Below are 24,731 nucleotides of genomic sequence, written 5' to 3'. Positions count from 1 at the left end.
GATTTTTAGACTTTCATCCTCGAGACAGTTTTCTCTGGCACAATCATGCAAGTCAGCCAGACCTTGTGCGAGGGGACTCTTCTTGTTTTGGCCATATCTGACCTCCACAGGAAAGCCTTGCATTGACAAAATCCAGGAAGTAATTCGGGAATTACTCACATTTCCGGCCCGGATTCTGTCACTTTGGAGATATTGCAGAGGCTGGTGTGGAGTCTCCACTATGATGTGTTCTCCCTGGAGAAACGGGCAGTAATTCTTCAATGCCCACACCGTTGCCAGGAGTGCCTTCTCACAATCGTTGAATTTTTCCTCCACAGAGGATAAAGTTTTGCTCGCATAGGAGATTACTTTATTGACCTTGTCATGCTTTTGGTATAATACTGCTGTCAAGCACGTATTAGAGAACCCCATCTCCAGGAAGAACTCCTTGTTTCTGACAGGGTAAGCTAGGCAAGGCGCTTGTGAGAGGCTTCTTTTGAGTTGTCTTACTGCCTCGGATTGTTCTGGACCCCATTCCCACTTGACCCCCCCCTTCAAGAGATGAATCAGGGGTCTAGTGATCTCTGCGTAGCCCTCAATTAACTTTCTGCTGTAATTAGTCAGTCCAAGGAGGCTCCTTAGTTCCCGCAGAGTTGTGGGGTCTTTCAGTTTCTGAAGTGCTTCCACTTTCTTTTCCTGGGGACAGAGACCCTGAGGAGTAATCTCATGCCCTAAGAAATTAACACGGGTTCTACACCACTGTGCTTTCTGAAAGGAAAGTTTTGCTCCGGCGGCCCTCAACTGGGTCAGAACATAACGGATCTCCGCTATGTGTTCCTCCACAGATGAACTTTTGATGAGGACATCATCTACATAAGCCAGGTTACCCCTTGCACCTTGGTCGGGCATGGCCTTGTGTAGGAAAATGTTGAATTCATTGCCGGAGTTGAGGTATCCGAAGGGAGTCCGGGTCCATGTGTACTGCTGGCCCCCAAAGGTAAAAGCTAGCTTGTATTGGTCCTCCCTACTGACAGGCACAGTCCAGTATCCATTGGTCAGGTCTATTGCTGTGAATACCCGTGACCCCTGAATCTGGGCCAGCCCTTGGTCAATGTAGGGCAGAGGCCATCGGGAAGTATGGACCCGTTTGTTGAGCTCCCTAAGGTCGGCGCAGAGTCTCCACTGGCCGTTTGGCTTCAATATTCCCAGCACCGGATTATTGAAAGTGCTGTGGACTGGGCGGATTATTCCCCGGGACTCAAGGTTCTTAATTATTTCAGTAAGGGACTCCATGGATGCAAGAGGCAAGCGATATTGCTTCACAAACACTGGAGTCATTCCAGGGTGCGTGGGAATTGTTGTGGTGTGGATGTCGGTGCGACCACAGTCATATGAGTCTACCGCAAAGAGATCTTGGAAATCCAAGAAAACTTGTTTCAACTTTTGCTTCTGTTCCAGAGTCACACAGGCATCAGCTAGGTCGACTCTCTCTTCCACCATCTGCCTGAAGCCTGGAAAGACTTCTGGTTTGGCTATTTCAGCGGCCTCCTCCAGCTGGGTGGAGAATTCCCTGGTCAGAGTGCTGATTTGGACTGGAGGCTTCAGGTGGGAAAGGCAGCCGTCATGGACCTGGAAAATCACCTCATCCCTCCTGAAGTCACAAGTCACATCTTCCTTACCATAAGGGCAAGAAGTGTATACCAGGAAGTTCCCCCCCATGCCGGGTGAAAATCCTGTCTGGTGTTGTGTTGTCATCACTGTCACCGTCAAAACAGTCCTTGGGGATTGGTCCTAACAGTTCATTTCCTAGATCAATGGAGAAATGTCGGTCATCAACCGCCATTCCAATAATGATGCCTGCGGCTAGAGTAATACTCTTTAAGTCGCTGTTATCCACCTCTATTGGAATGGTGTCATGTTCTATGTTGACTAATGGAGTTGGGTTTACCCCCAACCCTTGCTGTTGGAGAGAAGCATTTAGATGTATATAAGCATCAGGGTTTTGCAATTTTTGTCCCCTTTTAACTTTCACTTCCAGGGAGAATTGTCGGGTCCTTTCTGGGATGGTGACTTCCTCTTTGATCTGAATTTCAACTGCATAAGGTAGCAATTGAGCTGACCTAAATGCTTTTTCTGGATCATCAAAGACCATGGGATTATCCGCTAATCGGGACCAAGCTTTGAAGTTTATTAGGTCCAAACTAATGGCAAAGCGATTGGGAATGTCACTGCCTAAGTAAAAGGCGGCAGTGACGTCTCGCACGACCCAACAATTATGGACTACGCTCTTGTTGCCAATGGAGATTTTGAGCATACACCTGCTTGGCAGGAAATGTTTGGAATTAGGTGCTTCCAGGTCCATTTCCCATTTGTCTATCAGTTTGAATGTGGGAATGGCTGGATCTTTTAGGAGTTGGCGGAACATGGCTTCGCTGATGAAGCTCTTACCGTTGTTCACACACACTCGAGCGAGAACAGAGTCCTTCCCATCATTTAACTGAACAGGGATGAACAACTGCTCTCCAATTTGCTGAATATCAGCCAGGCTCTGAGCTGATTTCACATCTTTCTGGACTATAGGAGTGGGAGCTTCGGATTGTGGATTGGTGAAGAATTTCAGAGTGTTTCCTTCCAGTGTGGAATACCACCTTAAACTGGAAGGAAGGTTGATTTTCAGAAATAGAGAGGACCCCCATCACCAGTCTGTTGTCCTACTGCTATTACTGTCACATCTGGAGTTTGGTTGTTCTGGAAGTGAAATTCTACTTGGTCAGATTTTTGTTCAACCATGTGGCAGGTGCCGTTTAAACTAACATGGTTGACACTCTGTTTTCATTTTATTGGTCTGCTAGTCTTGTCACCCCTAATAGATTACACAATCTATTAGGGGTGACAACCTTCTCAGGAGGTCATTCCCTAGTAAACAAGGGGTGCCCTCTGGAGTCACTACTATGACCGGGTGTTTCACCTTGTTTCGCCCAATTTTAATGTCCAAGTCTGCAGTCCCCTCAACGGGAATCTCCTTCCCGTCAAAGTTCTGCAGTTGTCCAGGAAGAGAGGTGAGAGGAATACGGTAATTCTCCCCCCTTCCTGCATTTAGTTAATCAAAGGCCCTTTTGGACAGAACGGTAGCTTGGGATCCAGTGTCCACCAATGCCAAAATTGTACCCTGCCCCTGTACTTGTACCGGGGCATAGTATCTTCCCTCCTTCTCCTCAAGGGGGCACAGATAATGCACATTTTTGGACAACTGGTGGGCTAAGTTTCTGGTTTTGGACATTGCTAGCGAAGAGATTTGGGCAGAATTCTGTGGAGAGCCTGGGGAATCTGAAAGAAAAAGTTGGCAACTGGAGATCAGAGCCATTGTGGGTTCCCCTGGTTCGGGTTCTGGGCCGCCCCGTCCTTTTTGGAGGCAGTCATCAGGATGGGTTTGAACCAGTGGATTTCGGTATTGTGGGTTCTGGGATGAGATGATGGGCGGCGGTAGCTCAGTCTCCATATCTCCCCAGTCTGAATTGGCATCCCTTGGGACCCATTTTTCTTTGGGAGGAGTTCCCCCATCTCTGAAGGAGAAGATCCTTTTCCCAGGATCTTCTGAGGATCCCTCTCTCTCAAATTGGAAGACCTGTACTTCCTCCACAAAGTGGGTCTGTTTGGGTCCTTTGTTTCTCCTAACCCCCCCACTGTTCCTTGGGAGGCAGGCATTCAGGGGCAGGAGATTTTGTTTCCGGTTCCTGGTTTTCCAGGGGCTGTTTACAAGTTGGGAAGGAAGCTTCCTCCAAGGCTTTACAACCCCCTTCCCCTTGTGCCTCCTCCCTGGGAACCGGTGGGTTATCGGGGTGCTGCCCCCGTCATTGTTCTGGAGCACCAGGTCCAGAATTTGGGGCATTCTGTGGTGGCATGCTCATCTGAGGGTTCTGTTGAGCTCTCAGTATGTGACTCAGATCCCGTGCCATATTTTGGACCTGGCGCTCTAACTGGGAAACCCGCACAGGCTGATACAGGGCTCTATTTTCTCCCCTGGGCTGATCCCGGGAAGGGTAGCTATCCCTTCTCTGGTAGTACCCCTGGTTGGGAAGATTTGGGTACCCCTCCACCCTTGGCCTCCCCTCTCCCGGATTAGGTTGTCTGGGCTCAGGGAATTGGGGAAAGAAGGATAGATGATTTTGGGGCTGGAAATTGGGCGGATACCTGGGGAAAAAGTTCTGCCCAGGATTTGGAGAATTTCTGCCCTCCTGGGGGAAGTTAGGAGGGAAGTTCCCCGGGTCAGGTGCTTGGCTGGATCCCCCCCTTGGGCTGGAGGAGTCCACACATAACCCAGTATTGGTCGGTTTCCCTTGTGGCGGGGACTTACATAGTCAGGGGAGCGGGGGACCCCATTTGTGGGACTACCTCTTCGACTCCCTGTCTGTGACTGGCCCGAAGGCCTTCTGGGCTGTGAATTATTTGGTACAGGCAGGTTTTTAGGCCCCCCCCCATCGCCAAATCTAAAAACGGGGGCAACCTTTACCTCTGCCACCTTGGCAGCAGCTTGGGTGCTGTTGGTTTTGCGGTTTTTCGGCGCGTTATTTTTATTTTCGATAGGCTTCTGCACCTCATAGATCCGGGTAGCCTGTTCAATGACCCAGTCTAAAGATCTTTTCTCATGAAAATCTCTCACGAGCTGGGTCATTATATATTTAGGGAGAGCATGGAAAAATGTATTGACAAACTCTTTGCTGTCTGTGTGCACCCTTCTGGTGGTCTGCGCAAAAGCACGCTTTAATTCTTGCACAAACTCTTGTGGGGCCTGATCCTCCCCACATTGCAAATTGTAGGCTGCCTTGCGAGCCTCTTGAGGATTTCTGTGAACAGAAAAATGTTTCAAGATGGCCGCCTTATAGGTGGACCATCTTAAATGATTTTGGTCCTCCAGCCCCGCAAAGAAACTGGAGTATTCTGGGGAGAATGTCCATTTGACGTACTGGATACAGCTACTACTGTCCTTCAAATGGAAAGTCTCCATCATTTGCTCATAGAGCTCCAAGTGTTCCCAAACGGAATACTTGGTGTTCTTATGATAAGCCGTGATGACACTCCTTATTGCCTTTATTTGCTTCAATGGGTCCTTAAGCAAAGCCCTTTTTGCCTTATTGGCCTTTTTGGTTCGGGTAACCCTGGTCCATTCATCCTCTGACTCAGAGGCACTGCTCCCAGAGGTTCCTGTCTGCTTTTCCAGGTGTTTTGTGTTTAAGTGTGATGGCCAGATATCCTTTGTTAGAGTGTTCCCTTTAGTTTTTGATAGGCAGGGAAATGCTCATCAGAGTAGAGATAGTGAGTTTGTTGAAAGTTATGATTTAATAAAATGGCATATTTCGAGAAATCATCCAAATGTTGTCCACCTCACATTTCTGACCCCTCACACTGGCTAGTACATTATTCTTTATTGTCTCTTTACGATTATGCTCCGCTACACACAACACACACACACACACACACCCCCTCTAACCTACTTAAGGATCCACGAATTACTACACAGCCATCCCATACATTACCCCTATTATGCATGGTTCACCCCCCTCCAGTCGCACGTGTCAATTTCTACATGAACTTAATATATTTTCCTTAACCTAAATCACTTGGAGGGACATGGGAGCTGGACATTCATCCCAACATCAAACATGGAGTCTCACACGGGCAGGCTCCAATTACCACTAAAATTATAATAAATACATTAAGCCTCCCGTTATGCACCTAGAAGGGGTGCATGCTGTTGCATTACTTGCATGTAGAGTTACAATGACCAGATCATATGGAGCAATATCAACATACAACTTGAGATAGAAACATTGTGTACCAACCTAAACTATACGTAATACCCATTACATGAACTGCAGAAACGATTAATCTAATTAGCATAAGCATTGTACATGTCGCAATAACAACTAAACTTGCACAATTTCCCATCCGATCTATGAGCACCTCAAACCTTGAGTGTAAACCACAAAACCTAATCAATCTTACCACAAGACACTGGACTTCAGGGGCAACATCTTATGGGCACACATCCAAAAATACGTAAGCTAACATGCATTAACTATCCTGCTAATGACCCAAGACCACGAAAGATGTGCTAACTTACTGAACACATCCACAAAAATATGCTTTAAGGCCTCGCCACATGGCAAACCTTGGCTAGAGGTTAACATGCAAAAAGTCAACAGTTTTAGAAGTTCAGGGGATAAGTACTCCAGGGTTTTATATAACCCACATCCAATTGACCCTGAAACCGATCCACATATGGGCCACTTGTTACCATCTTTAATGCAACCTTTGGCAGTTCCTGAAATCAGTAGTTCTACATGTCTAACAGGACATAAAAGTTTTGGCACCTCATCTTTTCCAAAGGAGATCAATCACTCAGCAGCTCATAATCTCACTGATATTCAAGTATTACAAGCCTGTATGCAGCCACTTAACCACCCCACACTCGTCGTCCGTACTCAGCACAACACTCACTGGGTGCACCACCATGGGTGCCGGGACCACGGTGTAATTGCCATCCAAGGAATCACACTAATGCTCAACACTGGCATTCACCAGGAAACACATACACGACTCAGGTTACAACTTCCTAGAATATGTGCAGCTATATTTTTCATTGCACCATACTTCCACTTCTAAGCCGTTCCACATACTAGCCTTAACTTCGCTTCCACACTTTTAGCAAATGTAATTAACAGCCGTGGGAGTTTGAATTGCTGTGGAAAACTTAATAAACATGGAGCTCCCAACTGTGCACTGCCCAAGAAGCCCTCCTGTTACCATTCCTGTCAAGTTACTGGCACTGCTACGGCACTACTGGATTTTTAGTAGCAATGACCGTATATTGAATCTCTTTAATTTCAGGCACTTTCACTGCTAGGTCAAAATCACTCACAAGTGAGGTATGCATTGCATGTGATATGCTGCCCCAGCCCTTTGAGTCCTTCGGAGATGCTGTCCTAGTGATACATATAGCTCAATCAGTTGATACACCTACTAAAAAGAGCTGAGCTTAACACTCAGTGGTCAGGTTTCAATCTTGGTGGGACAGCACAGAGGATTCATAGGCTTTCTAGCTACACGTGCTTTACTTCTACATCAAAAGCACAGCATAGCTTTCCACTTCTCAGCAGGGCTGTAATATTATCATTTTGTGTGTAGTTTATTTCATTGTTTTTATGTAGGTTCAATTGAACCACAGCCAGTGCACTTTAAAAGTTTTAAATGCAGCACTGCCATTACAAAAAAGTTACTATGGTGCAAGTGCAATTAGCACTAGCACAAACAGTGCCCTGGTGCAACAATGCATTGAAATATTTATTTTTGACCTAGTGTCAATTGTACCGGTACCAGGGCAAAGTGTCAGCAATCACCCCATACAAGAGGCTATTGCAATTAAGTATATTCTCTCTACAAATGACCATTGTACTATAATCACATTCAATGTATCCATCACGTTCTGCAACACTTGGAATTTTCATCATCTTTGTAAATCTCCGTTTCATAAATCACCAGCATGTTGCCTTTCAGCAATTTAGAAGCACGGTTTTGCTAAGGTGATGCCATACACTCCCAATCTGAAAATTGTTCCAGCGCCAAAGACTATAACATATGTTAAAAATACATACTGGTGCTCCTGTAATGACATTAAAACTACCCAGTCACTTCCACGTTATCTAAAGGCCCCACATAAGGTCTAATTTGATTGCACCCTGCCCCTAGAATCTGCTTTTGACACAACTCACCACCTCTTTAGCCCGTGCGCTGAAGTCTCCCTTCGGGCGGCTCTTCCTAAAGAGCTCATCTTTGCTGCTCTCTATAGCGACCCCAAGAGCCTTGTTCCTGGTCTTCACCGTTTTAACACTGGCTTTGAAGAGCAACGTAATATCCACAGCCATCTCTGCCTATGATAGGATTCAATCTGCAGAACACACACACATCCAAGCTGTCAGTGGACACGTTGGGAGCCTTGAACGTCATTATTCTGAAGCTGCGCAGAAAGTGTGTAAACCCACATTGCTCCAGACGAACTGTAAACCAAAATAATCAGACTGCCATGTTTGAAAGGCAACCCACGAGTCATTACAGGAGGCCTTATGTGCACTTTTGTCCTCGATAATTAAAAATTACAATATAGATTAATTTAGGATTTTTTGTCGAAAGCGTAACGTTTACTGGTAACCAGAATGCATACATACAATGTATTACTAAATGGTGACTTGAGTCTTGTTATTACATATAATGTTGTATAATACAAACAAGATAAACATCGTAAATGATCCTTTTTTCACTTATCAATGCAATGGATTTCCTCGCATGATGGTTGGACACCTGACAAGTGCTGGGTTGCTGGCTACAACATGTCGGGCACAACTGACAGAAAACACTAGACCGCCAATGTAATTACACATTAAAGGCGACTATGGCGACCATGTTGGTATGGGACATTGTGAGCAAGAAAAACACTTGCTCACAATGTCCTATTTATAGGGAGACAGGCGTGATGAATGATGGTACGCCGCCTACATGTTCGGAGACATCACGCAAGTCGGTTCCTCCGGCACGTTGTACAAACCTAAGACGAGCATCACCTGTAGACCTCATCTGCTTGAGGACTGTACATAAAAGAGTTTTACCAACAGTTAAGATGGCCGCCATTTGCGGCCCCGCCCGCAGGTTAGGCAGGCTGGTGCTGCTCTCCAGGGCTCCAACGCTTCCTGTTGACGGCAGTGGCAGGTTCCAGGCTCCACTTCACGCCTGATGCCGCTGGCAGCTCTGTGAGCTCTTCGGAGCTATGGGCGCAGACAGCAGCGCCTTGCGGGGCTTCAGCCTACAGGAGCCAGCATGGACTCTGCCTTCCGGTCTCTCCATCCACCCGGCGCTACTGCGCGATGGTCGTCTGTGCACTGTGTTCATCTACCAGCCAGATAACCAGGACAAGGTTAACAAGGCTGCGCAGGTACGGAGGGAAATCCGAGAATGGGGTAGAACGATCATCAGATCACACATCACATGAGGCAGCAGTCCCGAATCCTACATAATATCAGCACGCGTTGACCGGAGAACAAATGGGGGCAAGATGTAAGCCCAAAGGGATAGATAGGGCTAAACACCCCATATTCCCAAAATCAAGGAGTCCCTAAAACAATGACACTCCGATGCCTGAAAATGTCTCACCTGCACAGGACAACCAGACATTTCTGTGTATTGCCCTACTTTTCTTCACTCGTGTAATTGTTTCACATAGGCATCTTCTGAATAAAACGTACAAGTGTGTATGCATTACATTACCGGTTTCCTGTCAATTAACACACCTTGCAGACTATCTAGAAAAACATCAGGTTTGGTGGTGCAGGCATTTACTGTGGAGCTTACAGAGAACGAGGGACTTTAGAAGGCTAGTGGCCTCTTCCCAGTGTACTGTGACTTGTCAGGGAAAGGGGTCAATAGCATTTTCCAATTTTTTTTTATTTGAAAGAATCTACAGTTTGAACACAAAATTCTAACTTTTGTTTCAAAAGAAAACAGAAAAGATCTCCGCAGGCCCTTCAGAAAACAAGCACAAAGAACTAATTAAATGTGTTATACATCTGCTTTCAGAATCATGTCAAGATAGTTCACAATTGTACACACAAGTTTTATATTGTTTCTGGAAATGCTCCCGACCCACCACCCGTCCATGTCTTCATCTAGGGGGGGGCAAACTGTCCAAGATGTAATGAGCGTTGATTAGATGTCTGTTTACATTCAATTAACAGATGTTTAGATATTTCAATGGACAGTCCACAGAAGCGGCAGAGATTATCTTTTATAGATTTGTCATTTCTTTGCCAAAGAATTTCTTTGGTTTTTAGAATGTTTGCCCGAAACCTAGAAATGGCTCTCGATGATGACGGGATGGACAATGCAGTAGATAACGTGCTGGTTCATTTAGTTTCCTGTGTTGCCTCACAGTTGATTTCAGCTTTTGTCGTGATTCATAGTTAACAATCCAGGCCCAATTTTCAAATTTCTTTTTGGCATGCTGCGGGCGGTTTAGGAGTTCTTAATTATTTATGTCTGCAGCTGTCAAGAATGCCAGTAACTTGCGGAACCATGTATTGAGCACATTTTGGCTGTGTGGCGCATACTCATTGCCAAAGATTTTATATGCCGGTGACTTTAAGGCCGTTTTACGCATTGTCGCAATTGAGTTCCAAACCACTCTGATGTGCAGTGAGTTTATGGCTAATTCATGTCTCAATATAGTCATCAATGTTTGTGGCAACCTCAGTACTTGTCGCCAAAAGCGTCCTTCCAATACATGCCATGTTTGCTCAATTATATTCCACCCAGCCTCCGCCCCAAAGGTTATAATTGGGACCACTTTTTGTAAGTAGAATCTAAGGACAGGTTGCAAAGAGAACTTTCCATAGTTCCTGTTGATTTTCGCTCCTTGCAGAGCAAGCTTCATCACTTTTGATGTTAATTCTTTAACCCATTGCTGTTCACAGATGGAATTGTTGAATTGGATCCCTAGGTATCTTATGGAATCAACAGAAGAAATATGGGTTTCGGCGATTTTCCACCCAAACGCTTTATCTTTCTTGTTTTTTACATTTCCAACTGACACAATTTTTGTTTTTGAAGTATTGTCAGTTCGTTTAGGACCATGTACGTTTGTAGACTCACTAGAAGGCGCTGGAGCCCAATTTGGGTTCTGTCCATCAGCACCAAATCATCTGCATAGATGATGCATTTAATCGGAATTTGATTTATCATGGGTGAGAAACGGGGAACCTGCTCAAGATGGTTCGGCAGATCAGCCAGGAATAAATTGAATAGCTCCGCAGCAAGCGGGCATCCTTGTTTGACACCTTTTTGTGAGTCAAGATAGTATTGGATAGCAGGCCACTGTTTAGTCGGACTTTGATTGATGTATGTTAGTGGAGGGCAATGATTGGTTCGAGGATGGCAATGATTGGTTCGAGGATGGATGTCGGACAACACCATTTTGACAGTTTAGGCTACGGTTCACACTGTCAAATGCCCGTTTCATATCTATGAATGCAAAGTGGATTTTCCCATTTTTCTTTGTTTCCAGTTTTAAGATCGTCAAAATTAGCAGGTTTACGTCGGCCCCAAAACCCTTCGTGAAGCTGGTTTGCCATATGTCAGCGATCTGCGAAACTTCAGCCCACTTTGCGAGTTTTACACGCAAACTTAACCCAAAGATTTTACCAATCGTGTCCTAGAGGGCAATTGGGCAATAGTTGTTCGGATCGTCCCAATTGCCCCTCTTGTGAATTGGCACCACTATAGCAGTCCACGATTCAGGCAATTTTTTAGACAATCCAATTCTCGTTAACAAGTTTCCGATAAAATCCGCCCACTCATTTGGATGTTTTTTGAGATCTACGTTTGAAATCGGATCTGGTCCGGCTGCGTGCGAGGTCTTTAAAGCGTTAATAGCTCGAACAATTTCATTGTGCTTCATCTGAACGTCCCACTGGGTGTCGTCAGCACTGGTCGTTAGCAAAGCCGCAGTTTCAGATTTCTGAAAGACCAAGGAAAAGTGCATGTCCCATACGTCTCCTAGTATGGTGTTTATTATATTTGGAGTACATTTTGAAAGGTCCATATTCAAAATCTTCCAAATATCACGTGTGTTTCATGTCATGAGTAGGCGTAACATATGCTCAGCACGATCTTGATCAATGACAATAGCATGTGACTTCGCCCAGTTTCGATAAGTTGCCCGTCTTGCTTTTACAGCGTCTTGGACATCCGATCTTGGTAGAAGTTTCCTTATTTCTCTCAGGTCTTTCCGCAAAGCCTTTTTAGCTTCATGTAGCACCTTGCTGTATATATGTCTGTTAGACCGCCCATAATGCATTGACGATTTTCCAGCAATGGTGAAATCTGTCAGCAGTGGAATGTAATCGGTACCTTGAGTGGCTGGAATATTCATTAGCTTCGTCCCAAGGCCTTGGATCTGATTTCCATTTAGTCTAAGACGGTTACCCCTAAAGTTTGTTTCCAAAGCGTCCTTGGTTGGACTACTAGGCGGATTCATGTCCATCATAAAATGAAGTTGCAGGAGACTGTGGTCACTGTATTTCATTTTCCGAATTTGTAGGTCTACAATTTTTGTTTCAAGGTTGCTAGATATCCATATATAGTCAAGGATACTATGTGTTTTGTCACGATACCATGTTGGATTTGCGGGAACATCTCCTTTTGTTGTACCATTTAGCATGGATAAGTCACGCAAGCCCATGGCGTTTTGCCATCTTTGCCTTCTTTCCTTGATCGCATCGTCCAGCAGTCGCTGATAGATCTGCAGAGATTGGTCCAACTAGAACAAGGTGCAATTTAGGTCTCCACAGCAAATAACTGACAAATTACGAGCTAGCATAGCATCGTCAATTAGCTGTGAGATTGCATTTATGAAGACATTTGTGCTGATCTTTGCTGGATTCCAGTAACCGTTTATGATCAATAGGTGCTTCCTGGCTAGGGGGCTTCTTTCCATCGTGTGCATGATGGTACCTTGCACGTATGGATTTGGATTTACTTACACAGGAACTGACCATGTTTGTGTTATTCTCGCCATTGTTATTAGGCCTGAGCTTGGGTGACCTTTAGCATTTTTTTCTGCAGGATTTAATAGGATGGTGAACCCATCACACATAGGCGATTTGCAGAGCCATGTTTCCTGTAAACAAATGATAAACACTTTTCAAAGGAATTTCAAAGTCATTGAATAAGTGTTTAAAACCGCGTGTATTCCATGATAAAACTAGAAATGGACACTCGCTGTTAGTCATGGCTAATGCTGGTTCCTGAGCTGGTTTTGATTTGATTTCTTGGATGATAACATTTTTTTGCAGATTTTGTTCATGTCTTAGGTTCTTGGTAATACTCATAGACTGCCTTAGCACGGCAGAATCAACAGGTTTCATATGTCCTTTTGTTTTCTTCTATTGGTTTTTCTGTTTTGAGAAAGTTCATCCTGATCAGGTTCAGACGAAATTTCAAAACCAAAGAACAGCTCATCGCTGGCTCTTAAGAGTGTGTGCTACGTACGCTTGCTGAGTTGATATGAAGGAGCACCTGATCCGAAGATTTTTCCGTAGCATATTCAACAAAACGTATGTCGTCTGATTCAATTGTGCGTAGCAATGGCACACATTTGAATAGTTTCATAATGTTTGCTCGATTTAGGTTTACTTCAGCATCATCACTTTGAATGTTTTGTAGGCGTAGTTTACGACAACAAAGTGCTCCTTTAGTGAGTTTGTTCTCATGCAACCTCGTTTTGAAGTGAACACGCTGGTTTCGCTGATTTGAAGTAAATTTAGAGTTCATCTGCGGTTCAACCTCGGACACAAAATTTACCTTTGCAGTGGCAGCACTAATGGTTTGGTGGTGCTCAGCCGTGGGTTTTGTTACTCTTGATGCCGCATTGTTTGGATTCTGGGCATGGGCCTGAGTTGGAGCAAAAAGATTGCAACTTGAAGCACTAGAGGCGTCTTGATCGTCCTGGATCGAATATGTGGATAAGTCTCATGGGTTTATTGAAGTGGATGCAGTTGTGATGATACTTGTCTCAGAATCAGAAATTCTTCTTCGTTTTAAGGCCGTTTTTTTTCCTCTTGAATAGTGAACATGAGTAGCCTTATTTGTTGCAGATTCTGACTTTTTTCTTTTTGATGGCCATCATTACGTTTGAATAGACTTAATCTTGGCGGAGTGGATACGTTTCTTATGAATGTCTTGGTCTTTGAGGGACCAGCCAGTTTGAGTTTCTTTGTCGATTTACCACTTGCAGTTTTTCCAGATGTTTTGGTTGCAGCCGTGTTTGTGGTAATTGAGGTTGTTTTTGCAGTGCCAGTAAAGATACCAAAGGATGAAAAGTGGTTCCCGGGCACAGCCATTTGTGTTTGAATATCATCCTGAGGGGCTTCAACACGTCAGTATCAAGGATTCCGTCATCATGAGTTTGGCTCCTTGGATCACCCAGGCATTTTGCCTTTTTGTTGGTGTTTTCCAGTTCCAGGAAGTTTTGCGATGGATTTACTCCAACCACAAAAGTTTTTTTTTTTTTTTTTTTGTTTTTTTTTTTGTTTTCTGTCGGAGGGGGGAGGGGGGAGGGGGGGCCCACCACATCCACATTTGTCCGAATGACATTTTCCATCGAGTTTAAGTTCTGATCTGGTGTAGCCCAAGCTTTCTGCACATTAGAAACTTTCATATCGGTTTGCATTGTGCAGATGCCGTCGCAGCCGAGGGAGACAGGACATTGGCATTTTCGCATCAGCTTGATAACTTCTAGCAAGCCTTCGACCAATTTCTTGTGTTGGCAACTGTTTCGGGTGGCCAAGTCGCATTGCCTTTGTTGCCATGCCACTGTGCGCTCGGCCTCTGCGTGTATTTTTTCTTTTAGGTATGTATTGGACCTTTTCAGTTTGTTCCGTTTTCTGGGTCAAGTTCAATAACATTGCTCCTTGATCCTGAATCCGTTCACTTAGGGCTTCATATAATTTCACAAAAGTTGTCATCGCCAATGAAGAAGCCGCCAAAACGTTGTTATGGATTTGCATGGCCGCAGCCGAGGAGAGACTGGCCTTTGCTGGTGTATGGCCGGTATTTTCTGCACCACTTGCTGAGAGGCTCGAGGTGTCCTTGATTTGTGCGTGGGCTTCAACTGTATGGCCAGTTTTTCGTGCCGACATGAGTCCTTTGGCACTATTACTTTTCCTCGTGGGAACCATCGGCGTGCTTGTATTTGACTTGGCGAGCTCAAGGACTTGGAGGCGGCAAGGTAACTTTTGATGAATTAATTGTTGCCGCATGCGTGTATTTAGAGCTGGATTTTTCCAGACATGCTAAAGCAAATGAGCCCTGCCAATTCGGGGCTGTATATAGAAGCAGAGAATTTCGGTTTTGTGCCTTGATTGGTGTGGTCCAGGGTTTGTGTGTGGAGTCTCGGATTTGGAGATTGCCATCAGCATGCAGGACAAGGTTTGCGGATTTCATAGATGTGGTACTCGCAGCAGGCCGCAAATAGCCACGGATGTTTTTTCGGTGCGGAGTGTCAGCGAGTTCGCTATTCACGATAGTTTCATCCGGTAGCAGTTATGACAAATTAAGGGTTTGTCTTACAGATTTGTCAAGGCAGTTTATACTGGACGTAGCATGGTAGCGTATGACCTTTTTCCCATGTGGTGCCAAACCCTCGTGAGTAGAGTGAAATAGAATCAGATGGGAATTTTTCCTAAGAGCACTTAAAGGTTCTTGTGTACTACCCACCCAACCAGCTGTCGCATCAGAGTTACTTGGAGGAGCACTCGGCCCACCTGTTTTCTGTGGGATTTCTGTCACCACTAAAGGACAATCGACTAAGCAAACCCTCCAGAAAATTGCGACATGAAATGGAAAATATTGCGGCACAAAACAGTAAAAAATTGCGGCACCCAACTGTGTTTTTTTTGCGGCATTTTCTAACGTTGAAAAATATATCATTTAACATCTTTTTTAGCCTAAAACCAAGTAATTGCAAGGCTTTTGTTAGTGAGGAACAAAATGTGTTCTGTCTGGCTGCGCTCTGTAGGACAGCCAGGTCGAGTCACCACAGCCTAACATTTTGGATTGTGGTGGGGGAAGGGGGATACAGCCTGATGAGCTCCAAGGAAATGGTGCTGTGCCACTACTTCCAGCAGACCAGTGGAAAGCAAATAAACAGATAGGCTTGAATTCAAAAGTGTAACCCTGGTTGAAGCCCATAGGTTTGCTTTTCGCTTGTCCTATGACCCCAGGAGAGAGGGGGAACAACTCTACACTTCTCCATGGAAGGAATCCATGAGGCCAAGACACAGGGGCAATGCAGTGGCAGTAACTGCAAGCCCATAATACCTAGCCAAACAATGAACTCTCTTGGGTGGTCATAATTCCTTGGTTATGCCACCCACACATGGTGACTAAACACACCCACAAACAGAAATGAAACATCACAACACTACCAGGGGTCAAGTCCTACAAATTAAAGTGGGGGAGGGAACTCATTAGCAAATGCAATGGCATGTGATGTCATCAGAAATTAGCATATCAAGGTGAAATATGCATATATCATTAAATTGGCTTTGCATAACCACCAAAATTGCACAGGACGAATGGCATTTGCCTTTCATAAATTTTAACACCCAATTTTGTGCGTAATTGGTGTCATGCAGCCCAGCCTTAATTCAAGGCTGGGCTGCATGATACAAACGCTCGTAGCTGTATTCGTTTTCAAATTGCTTTACAATTGGTATCATGCAGCCCATGATACCAATTGTAAAGCAATTTGAAATTAATACAGCAACGAGAGTCTTCAATTGGTATCATGCAGCCCAGCCTTGAGGCTTGGCTGCATGATACCAATTGTAGACGAGCGTCAGGAAGCATTAAGTTTGTTTTCTTTTCCGACGCTCGACAGGAAAGTAATTTACTTTCCTGTCGAGCGCCGGGAATGAAAACAGTCCAGTGGTCTCTTTGGGTGCTCTGAGTTGGGGGCAGATGAGTGGACAGGCCAGTGCTTACCTGGCTAGCTTCACCAACTGTCAGCTCGGGCACTCAATGAGCCTTGGAGGTGCCTGGGGTCACAGCCAAATGCTGTGCATCTCCCAGGCCTGCGTGACCCTCCCCCAATCCTGGGCCTGCAACGCAGAGCCGAGGTGTTAACCCTCAAGCTGCTGCAATCAGCAGCCAGCTGTGTTCGCTCTAAATCATTAAATGGGCGCGAAAAAAGACACACTAAGCTAACGTGTCTTTTTTGCGCTCATTTAATGATTTATAGCGGCAATTGCGGGAAATGGCATTTTTTTTTTTTTGCAAATCGCAAAATCGCCATAAGATGGATGGTCTGACTAAGCTACTAACAGGAGGTTGGTCCTGCTCTGAATGCTCACACATTATTGGCGGTAGGCCATTTAGGCGAGTGCAACATTTGATACAGCCATCAGGTCTGCGTCCATAATCTCAAATGGTGAATAGAAAAGCTCCGGAGTTGCAGGACTGGAGGAGATATTCTCTCGTAGTTGATAAATCGATTGTGAGACAGGTTCCAAATTATTTAGCGATAGCAAGGGGATTAGAGGTGGTGCTACCGCAAGTGACAAGACAGGCTGTTAAAGGTCGATCGAGGACCCGAGATCACTGCTACAATCAGTGTGAGGTGGCCGGTCGATATTTGACACGGCCTCAGACGGATCAGCGAGGGGCCTACAGTCCGGTCTGGCAGCAGCCGCAGCAGGCTCATTAAACACTTCAGCCCTAACCAGCGACGGTCCGGCAGGATTGTTCGTCGGCAAGGCAACAATCTGTTTGCTTAGCTTACCGTCTGTGGCTGCAGCCTTATTCAAGGCTGTCCAAGGATTCAGCATGCGGCGCTGCTGCAGTGTTTTGTGGCAAATCTATGACCCTGTTTTCTTGTTCGTGCTGTCAGCCATGAATGCGCCCTGGATCGGACTGGGGCAGACTGGGAACTTGGTGCCAAATACTTGTGTCTGCCCCAGCCCAGTAATAAAAGGTAAGACTTAAAAGAAATATGCACACACAAACCCAATCCTTTATCTTGATTTCACTGAGGTAACCCTCCATGTTTTACACATCAAAAAGCACCCTTTCGCCGCCAGGTAGGGCTGGAGACCTCATTCCCAACCCACATGTCATAGAAGGGATCAAAATAAAGATATGAGCTAGAGCTAAAAGCAGCTTCTGAGTATCTGGCAACAGATTCCTCTCTTAGGGCATTATATATGCAGAGCTCTCAATTTCCCCCAGCAAATGCATGCGAAAGCCCTCGGTCCCATTTGTAGTTTTGGCTAGTAAGTAAAGCACCACCTTTAAGCCAACACAAGAGTACAGCCACGGAGAAATGGCACCTGAGGAGGGACACAAAGCTTGTAGTTGTTGCTTGGTTATTTACCCAAATATTGACTGCTTGTGATCATGCTAATCCTCATGGTTGTTCCCACGCTGTTCCTGTCCAAATCACATACTGTTGGGATCTCTGAGCTTCCTTTATCCAAATTCTGGAGCCCCTGAGAGGGAGATTTCACAATAGAAATCAGGAGAATGTAATTTTCCCATAGGATTGCATTGGGATTATAATTGTATTAGGCGGAAGACATTAAAATAAGCACTATTTTTAATGGATGAATCGGAAGGGTTGGCATGTATATCGCCATCGAACTTTGTGCCTGACAACTACTCTTTTAATAAGAACTATGTGTATCCTTTACTGAAGTCCTGTTAAAAATATCATGGCAATGCCCACAGTTTTGGCTTGTGTATAATTATTAGGCATTTGCCTTGCACTGCTATTGCTGCTACCATCAATGGCCAGGTTTATACCACTAAGGCAGTGCCGACAAAAACCAAAACTGTTGGCATTGGCAATATGCCTGTTTTTTCTTGAAATCCCATGATTTGTAGCCCAAAGTGTAAGCAGTAAAACTTTTTTATTTATTTTTCTTTTCCATTTAGAACTAAATGGCACAGATATCCCAACAAACGGGAATGGGTGGTCTCACATGTTGAATGGGTAAACCCGAGCGCTCTGTGACCAGTTGCAGTCTACTTCCTCTTGAGTTTCGTTTGCGGGTGTCCAAATCTGTGATGTAGCATTCCCTTCTTTCACTCTGCCAGCATGCTTCAGTGTAAAATACTTTCTGTGAGTTTTCAAACAAAGTGCATGGCTGTGGGATATCCATGGCTGCTTGTTGCCCCTCCAGCAGGCCATCTCGCACTTTACACCTTTCGGTTTTCATTTTCTCCTTTCAAAGTAAAATAGAAATCACTTTTCCTCGGGGGCTGCTGTTGTGCGCCGAAGAAGATGGCCGCTTGATCAGCGAGCTCCGTTGCCGGCGGATTCCCCAAACGAAACGATTCTGCAGCAGCTGACCTGGGGATCACCCGGCCCGTGTCTGGAGCAGAAACGGTGCCGGGAACCCAGAGAACGAAAGCCCATACAGCTGCGACCACCCGCCAACAGCCGAGAAGCTGCGCGCCAAAGCCAACAGTCCCTGCGTTGCAGAGGGAGGGAGCCGACCTGGACTGCATCCTAGGAAACAGCCTTCTGACCTTGTGAAAACCTGGCGGGGGACGGACGTCCACATCCGCGCAGCGTGGTAGCAGAGCCCTGCAGGGAGAAGCACAGGTGTCAGAGCTCCGGCCTGCGGGTGAGACGCGGTGCCGCCTGCGAGGCTGAGGGATCTGTGACGGGCTGGGCACCCTGTGGCTCGGGCCGACGTCCACCCGAAGGGACGGGGCAAGCCCCACCGCGGCGGTGGGCTGCCCCCCCTACACAAACACATACAGTGGCATACGAGGGGGCTGACCCGTGGCGGGTTGCCCACCCCCTCAGCAAGACAATAACACCACTGGTTGAGACACGGCACAATGGAATGCTGCTGCCGGGCTCCCCAACAGAGTAGGATAAAAATATACTGACCTCGGCAGATTTGGGGTATGAGAGGCATGAATAAATATTTTGTGCACCCCATCAAACAACGCACGGCCACATGGACTATTGAGTGACCTACGAAGAAAACACAGGCACAACATGAAACTAAAACACCCTGGGGGGAGCCCCGTTGAACGCCCACGCTGCCGGATGATTCGCGGCTCGGCAACCCGTCCTGAAGAGCGTACTGCTCTGCTGCGCCTACTGGGTGGCGTGCTGTGATCCGGGCCCTGCTCCGGCCCTAGACCTGTTGGAGCCTAGGCCCGTGGCTCGCCCATAAGACGGGCACGGTGAGTTCTGCGGGATCCATGCTCCTCCCGCTGAGACATATCCTCTTTCTCCCACTGCCCCCCCCCCCCACATCGGGAGCACTGTCGGCTTCTTCCACCCCCTCTCCCCCCGTGAACATCCACTCACTCTCAAGGGCATTCCTGGCTCCCTAAGACGTGCCTTGGGGGCATGCGACCCCTTGTCACTAACAATACAGTGGGGGTGCTGCGGTGGGGGGCGTGGGCGCTTTGGCACGGCCCCGGCTCTGACGTTACTTGACTCTGCATCCCAGCGCTGCCCTGGATCAGCCATGTGCCCCATAACTCGTATGGTAGCCCCTCAGGAGCCCACCATTTAATCCTGGTGTAGCTGCCCTCCGGGTGGTGGTCTCGGGGCGTCTTGCCTGATCCTCAGCAATCCTCAATACCTGCACCAGGAGCCTCACGCACATTGGGGCTCTGGAATACTGCTTGCCTCTCTCCCATTGCGGTCCAGGATCCTATTGAATACGCCTTTCATCCGGGACTACCGAGACTGTGCGGGGGTGGGTGCCTGGGCTCCAGCGCCCTCTTGCTTAACCCTCTAAACCCCCTTACCCTGGTTACACCACGCAAACCACGGTTGTTGGCGAGGCAAGTCAGCTCATCTCCTTGCAATACCCGGCTATCCCCGATACTACAGAGAGGTTAACACTACATTCTACTGGTGCCCTTGGTAGTCGCCTCCTTGCCAACGCACGAGGCACCTCCTTCCCACTCTCTGCATCCTACTGGGCTACTTGCCCGCACCACTGTTGGTCTCCATAAGCCTCCCTTTCACCTCACTCAGGACTTCTCTCGGCACCATGACCAAAGGAGCAGGGAAAAAACAATGCTCCATCAATATGTTCGCAAAAACTCCATTGAGATCGGCCGAGGAGGCGCCGGAGCAGTCTCCAACTAATCCAACATCGTCTGTCCCTCCTGACCCTCATAGCATGATGGAATACATCCGCGAGGGCTTCAGCACACTTCATTCCAAACTCAATGACATGAATGGCACCATGTCCTCCAAGGCCCGCATTGAGAGGACTGATGGCCGGGTGGCGGAGATCGAGATGAGGGTGAGCGCCACTGAGGATAACCTGGGCTCCCTTCGTGCAGAGGTATCCTCTCTCTCCAACCGAGTCCTTGAGGTCGAGAAGAAGAATGAGGACCTTGAGTCCCGATCGAGACGAAACAACCTTTGCATTATCGGTGTCCCTGAAGACGGTGGCAATGAGCCGATGGAGGACTGTCGAACACACACTACTGACACTCCTTAACTCTCCAAAACTCTTCCCCGCATTTCGCTATAGAGAGAGCTCATCGAGCCCTAACAGCTAAACCCAAGCCGGGAGCGCCTCCGCCCCCTATCATAGCCAGGGTCCTGAACTTCCGAGATCGAGATGTCCTCCTCAGAGCTGCAAGAACGAAGGGCGAACTGCTGTTGGGGGGGGGGGGGGGGGGGGGGGGAGGGGAATGCCAGAATACACCTATTCCCCGAGTTCTCAGTGACTGTCCAACGGGAACGCAAGACCTTCTTGGCGATAAAGAAGAGACTAAGAGACCATGGAGTCGAATACTCCATTCTGTACCCCACTAAGCTATGAATTGAACACTCTAACCAGGTGTATGTTCTCACAATTCCACAGGATGCCTCCAGGTTCATTGACGAAAGCTTCCCTGGCTAAACCTCCCGCTACACCATATATTTCTGGCTGTTATGTCTCTCTGTTGAGAGGTTGCCAAAACCAGTTACCACTCTGTGTCAGTAACCTACGAGTCTACCACTCTCAACCAAGAACAAATTGGTTCACCATTGTACGACCGTGCCATATCTATGCGTACAAAATCCCCCCTCCCCCCAAGTTGCAGATGACGTCACTGTCCGCCACCATGTTTATCCTTAAATTGTCCCAAGGTTCGGAGCATCGCCACCAGGCCGGTTCACAGGCCCCCCGGCGTTGATGTCATTGGTTTGGATTTGGTTAGTGGGGTATGGGGTGATCATTCCTCTGTTTGGGGGATGGATGTGGGCGGGGGTGGGTTACGTTGGGTGTTATGAAAGGCTTGGTGGCTGCAGCAAGGGTTGAGTGCAAGGTAACATTGACCCAGTGGTGTTACAGGGCTACTAGACCGATCCATCAGTCATCGGGACCGCCATTCCGTCAAATATTGACTTTTAACGAATATTTCTACACAGTTAACCGAAGATAATGTAACTTTCATGAGCTGGAACGTGCGGGGTCTGGGTAATTATAAGAAAATGAGACAACTCCAGTTGCAGTCTGAACGTCGCAGGATCAAAATCCTTTTCCTTCAGGAGACACACGCATGTACTGAATACTGTGAAGAATTCGCTAAAACGTGGGGCCCCCAAAGATACTTCACTAATTACTCTACCCAAAGTCATGGGGTCATGACCCTAATCCACAGGAGCCTCAAGTTTGATCTTATATCCTCACAGATATGTCCTACTCCATGCCATTCTTCAGAACAGGGAGGTGGTCCTACTGAACATTTACAGTCCTAACATTGACGATCCAGAATTTTATTTACATCTCACGTCCCTCCTGGATAGCTTCTCCTTAATACCAATACTCTGGGGGGGTGACTTTAATACAATTTTTGACGTGAACCTGGACAGGTCCGGCTCCAGGCCCGTTAACTTACCAAAGCAGCCTATACTACATTGTAATCTCTCCCCCGTCTTGCACTGGTCGACGCATGGAGGCTCCTCCTATCTCGATTCCCGCTCCTACTCCTTCTACTCCTCGGTACATGACTCCTATTCCCGAATTGACAGATGGCTAGTTTCTGATATGCTGATAAAAAACGTGACGCGGCTACTGATCCTTCCTAGAACCCTATCTGACCATTCACCAGTGACTATTACCCTTTGCTGGAGCCTGGACCGCGATCGGACTAGGCACTGGAGTATGAAGCCTCACTCTCCTTGACCCTGTATTTAGTTCCGAACTGGAGATAGCCATCGAAGAGTTCTTTGAAATAAACACTGACTCTGTACCCTCACAGGCCACTCTTTGGGAATCTTTCAAAGCCTACATTAGGGGCATAGCACTATCCAAGGAAAATGGTATCCTTAAAACAATCCGAAAGGACATCGCTGAAAGTGAGTCCAAACTATCGACCCTGGAAGCCCAATGTTCACTACACCAAACTCCTGAAGCCCTAGCATCCATAGGAGCGGAACTCGACACGTTCCGCGCCCTGGCGGACAGCAAACTAAAATTCTTGGACAGCCCCGGCCTTGCTAGGAAATATGGTGAGGGTGACGTCCGGGCCACTTCCTGGCCAGGCTTCTCCGGCACGAGCTTGGTGCCCCACACATTCCTGGGGTGGAAAGAACCGATGGCTCCCTAGCCACTTCATCGCAAGATAGTAACTCTGAATTTCTCACCTTTTATGAATCCTTATATACCTATGCGGACAGTGCTTCGATATCGGAGATCGACTCCTACCTTGATGCCCTCCCCCCGAAACCATTTGATCTCTTGACTCCCCATTCACCCCTGAGGAGTTCTCGGATGCCGTAGCTCTACGCCTGGCCCCCTACATGCCGCATATTATTCATCCTGATCAAGCAGGTTTTATTCCAGGACGCTCCACCTCCTTGAACCTGAGGCACCTCTTTAACAAAATTAGCAGAATAAACTCAAATGTCCACGCAGTAGCCGCTACTCTCAACATGCAAAAATCGTTTGATTCGATTTCATGGAGGTACCTCTGGCGGGTTCTTGAAAAATGCAAATCCGGCCCCTCCTTTCTCTCCTGGGTTAGACTGCTATACTCCGATCCAGTTGCCAGGGTCCGCACTGAGGACCGATCTCCCCTTTTTCAGATCGCTAGGGGGACGAGGCAGGGTTGCCCATTCTCTCCCCTGGGTTTCGCTATAGCGATGGAACTATTTGCCGATATGCTACGCCAATCCCACGCACATAGAGATTCACGAACTGCGGGCCAGTCTGATCTAGTGTCCCTGTATGCCGACGATGCGCTTCTCTTCATCCGCTCCCCCTCCAGCAATTTGGCTCCAATATTGGAAGATGTTATCCGCTTCGGACACATCTCCGGACTTTAAGTGAATTGTGCTAAATCCACCCTCTTCCCGCTCACAGACTCCACTCCTCCTCCCACCCCCTTCCCCCCCCTTGATACTCTGGGGTTCGCTTGGGCTCAGTCCAAATTCACCTATCTTGGAATAGAAATAGCTCGTCAATTTGAATTGACCTCTGAAGAAAACTACCAAAAATACCTCACGAACCTTGCAACTAGGGCACTGGGCTGGAGTAAGCTGCCGATCTCCCTAGCAGGCTGAATAGGGATACTAAAGATGATAGTACTGCCCCAACCTCTTCTGTATAGGTTCACTAACATCCCCTTATGGCCAGGTGAAGGGTTCTTTCGAACATTGACTCGCACGATTAACACCTTTTTGTGGCACTCGGGAGCGGTCCGCCTTAAACTTGGGACCCTGTCCACCCCCATGGAGAGTGGTGGCTTCGGTGCTCCTGATTTCTTCAAATACTGGCTGGTAGCACAAGTCCAATTCACGTAACACTGGTTCAACATGCAAGCCCCCCCCCTCCCCCCCCACACGTCATGCGCGAAAAACTAGCGGTTGGCGACCGGGACATTCGCTCCCTAGTTGTCCAACCCATCCCGTCCGTCCCGGACTCGCTTGACCCGGTGGCCTGTACGTCCCTGGCCCTAAGAAAAGCATGGAAATTACTCGGCACTGCCCACCCATTCCACGGTAACCTCCCACTCTGGAACTTCCTCCCGGGGGTCTCGCATGTACCACCACTTGTAGTGCGCTGATGGGCCGAGGCAGGATATGAGTTGATCCGAGATCTCTTAACAGGGCAACTTCATTGAATGGCCAGACCTCCCGCTGTCCCTGAGACAGAGTCAGTCTATGTGGCTTC

At 47.2% G+C, this 24,731-nt stretch overlaps 2 protein-coding genes across 2 annotated transcripts in view; one reads left to right on the top strand and one right to left on the bottom strand.

Moving 5' to 3' along the window:
* Positions 1–7,997, bottom strand: part of STX18 (syntaxin 18) — a 559,937-nt gene extending 551,940 nt beyond the window's left edge. Inside the window, exon 1 of the mRNA XM_069641306.1 lies at positions 7,749–7,997. Within this exon, the coding sequence (XP_069497407.1) occupies positions 7,749–7,901 (153 nt within the window). The 5' untranslated portion in view covers positions 7,902–7,997. The remainder of the gene's footprint in view (positions 1–7,748) is intronic.
* Positions 7,998–8,622: 625 nt separating this feature from the next.
* SCYL3 (SCY1 like pseudokinase 3) overlaps positions 8,623–24,731 on the top strand; it is a 469,360-nt gene continuing 453,251 nt past the window's right edge. Inside the window, exon 1 of the mRNA XM_069641305.1 lies at positions 8,623–8,962. Within this exon, the coding sequence (XP_069497406.1) occupies positions 8,798–8,962 (165 nt within the window). The 5' untranslated portion in view covers positions 8,623–8,797. The remainder of the gene's footprint in view (positions 8,963–24,731) is intronic.

This window comes from Ambystoma mexicanum, chromosome 1q (assembly GCF_040938575.1).
Source record: "Ambystoma mexicanum isolate Mex_15411 chromosome 1q, UKY_AmexF1_1, whole genome shotgun sequence".
In the NCBI taxonomy this organism is placed as follows: Eukaryota; Metazoa; Chordata; class Amphibia; order Caudata; family Ambystomatidae; genus Ambystoma; species Ambystoma mexicanum.
Note: the sequence above shows the minus strand (reverse complement) of the source record. Positions and strands in the feature narration are given on the sequence as shown.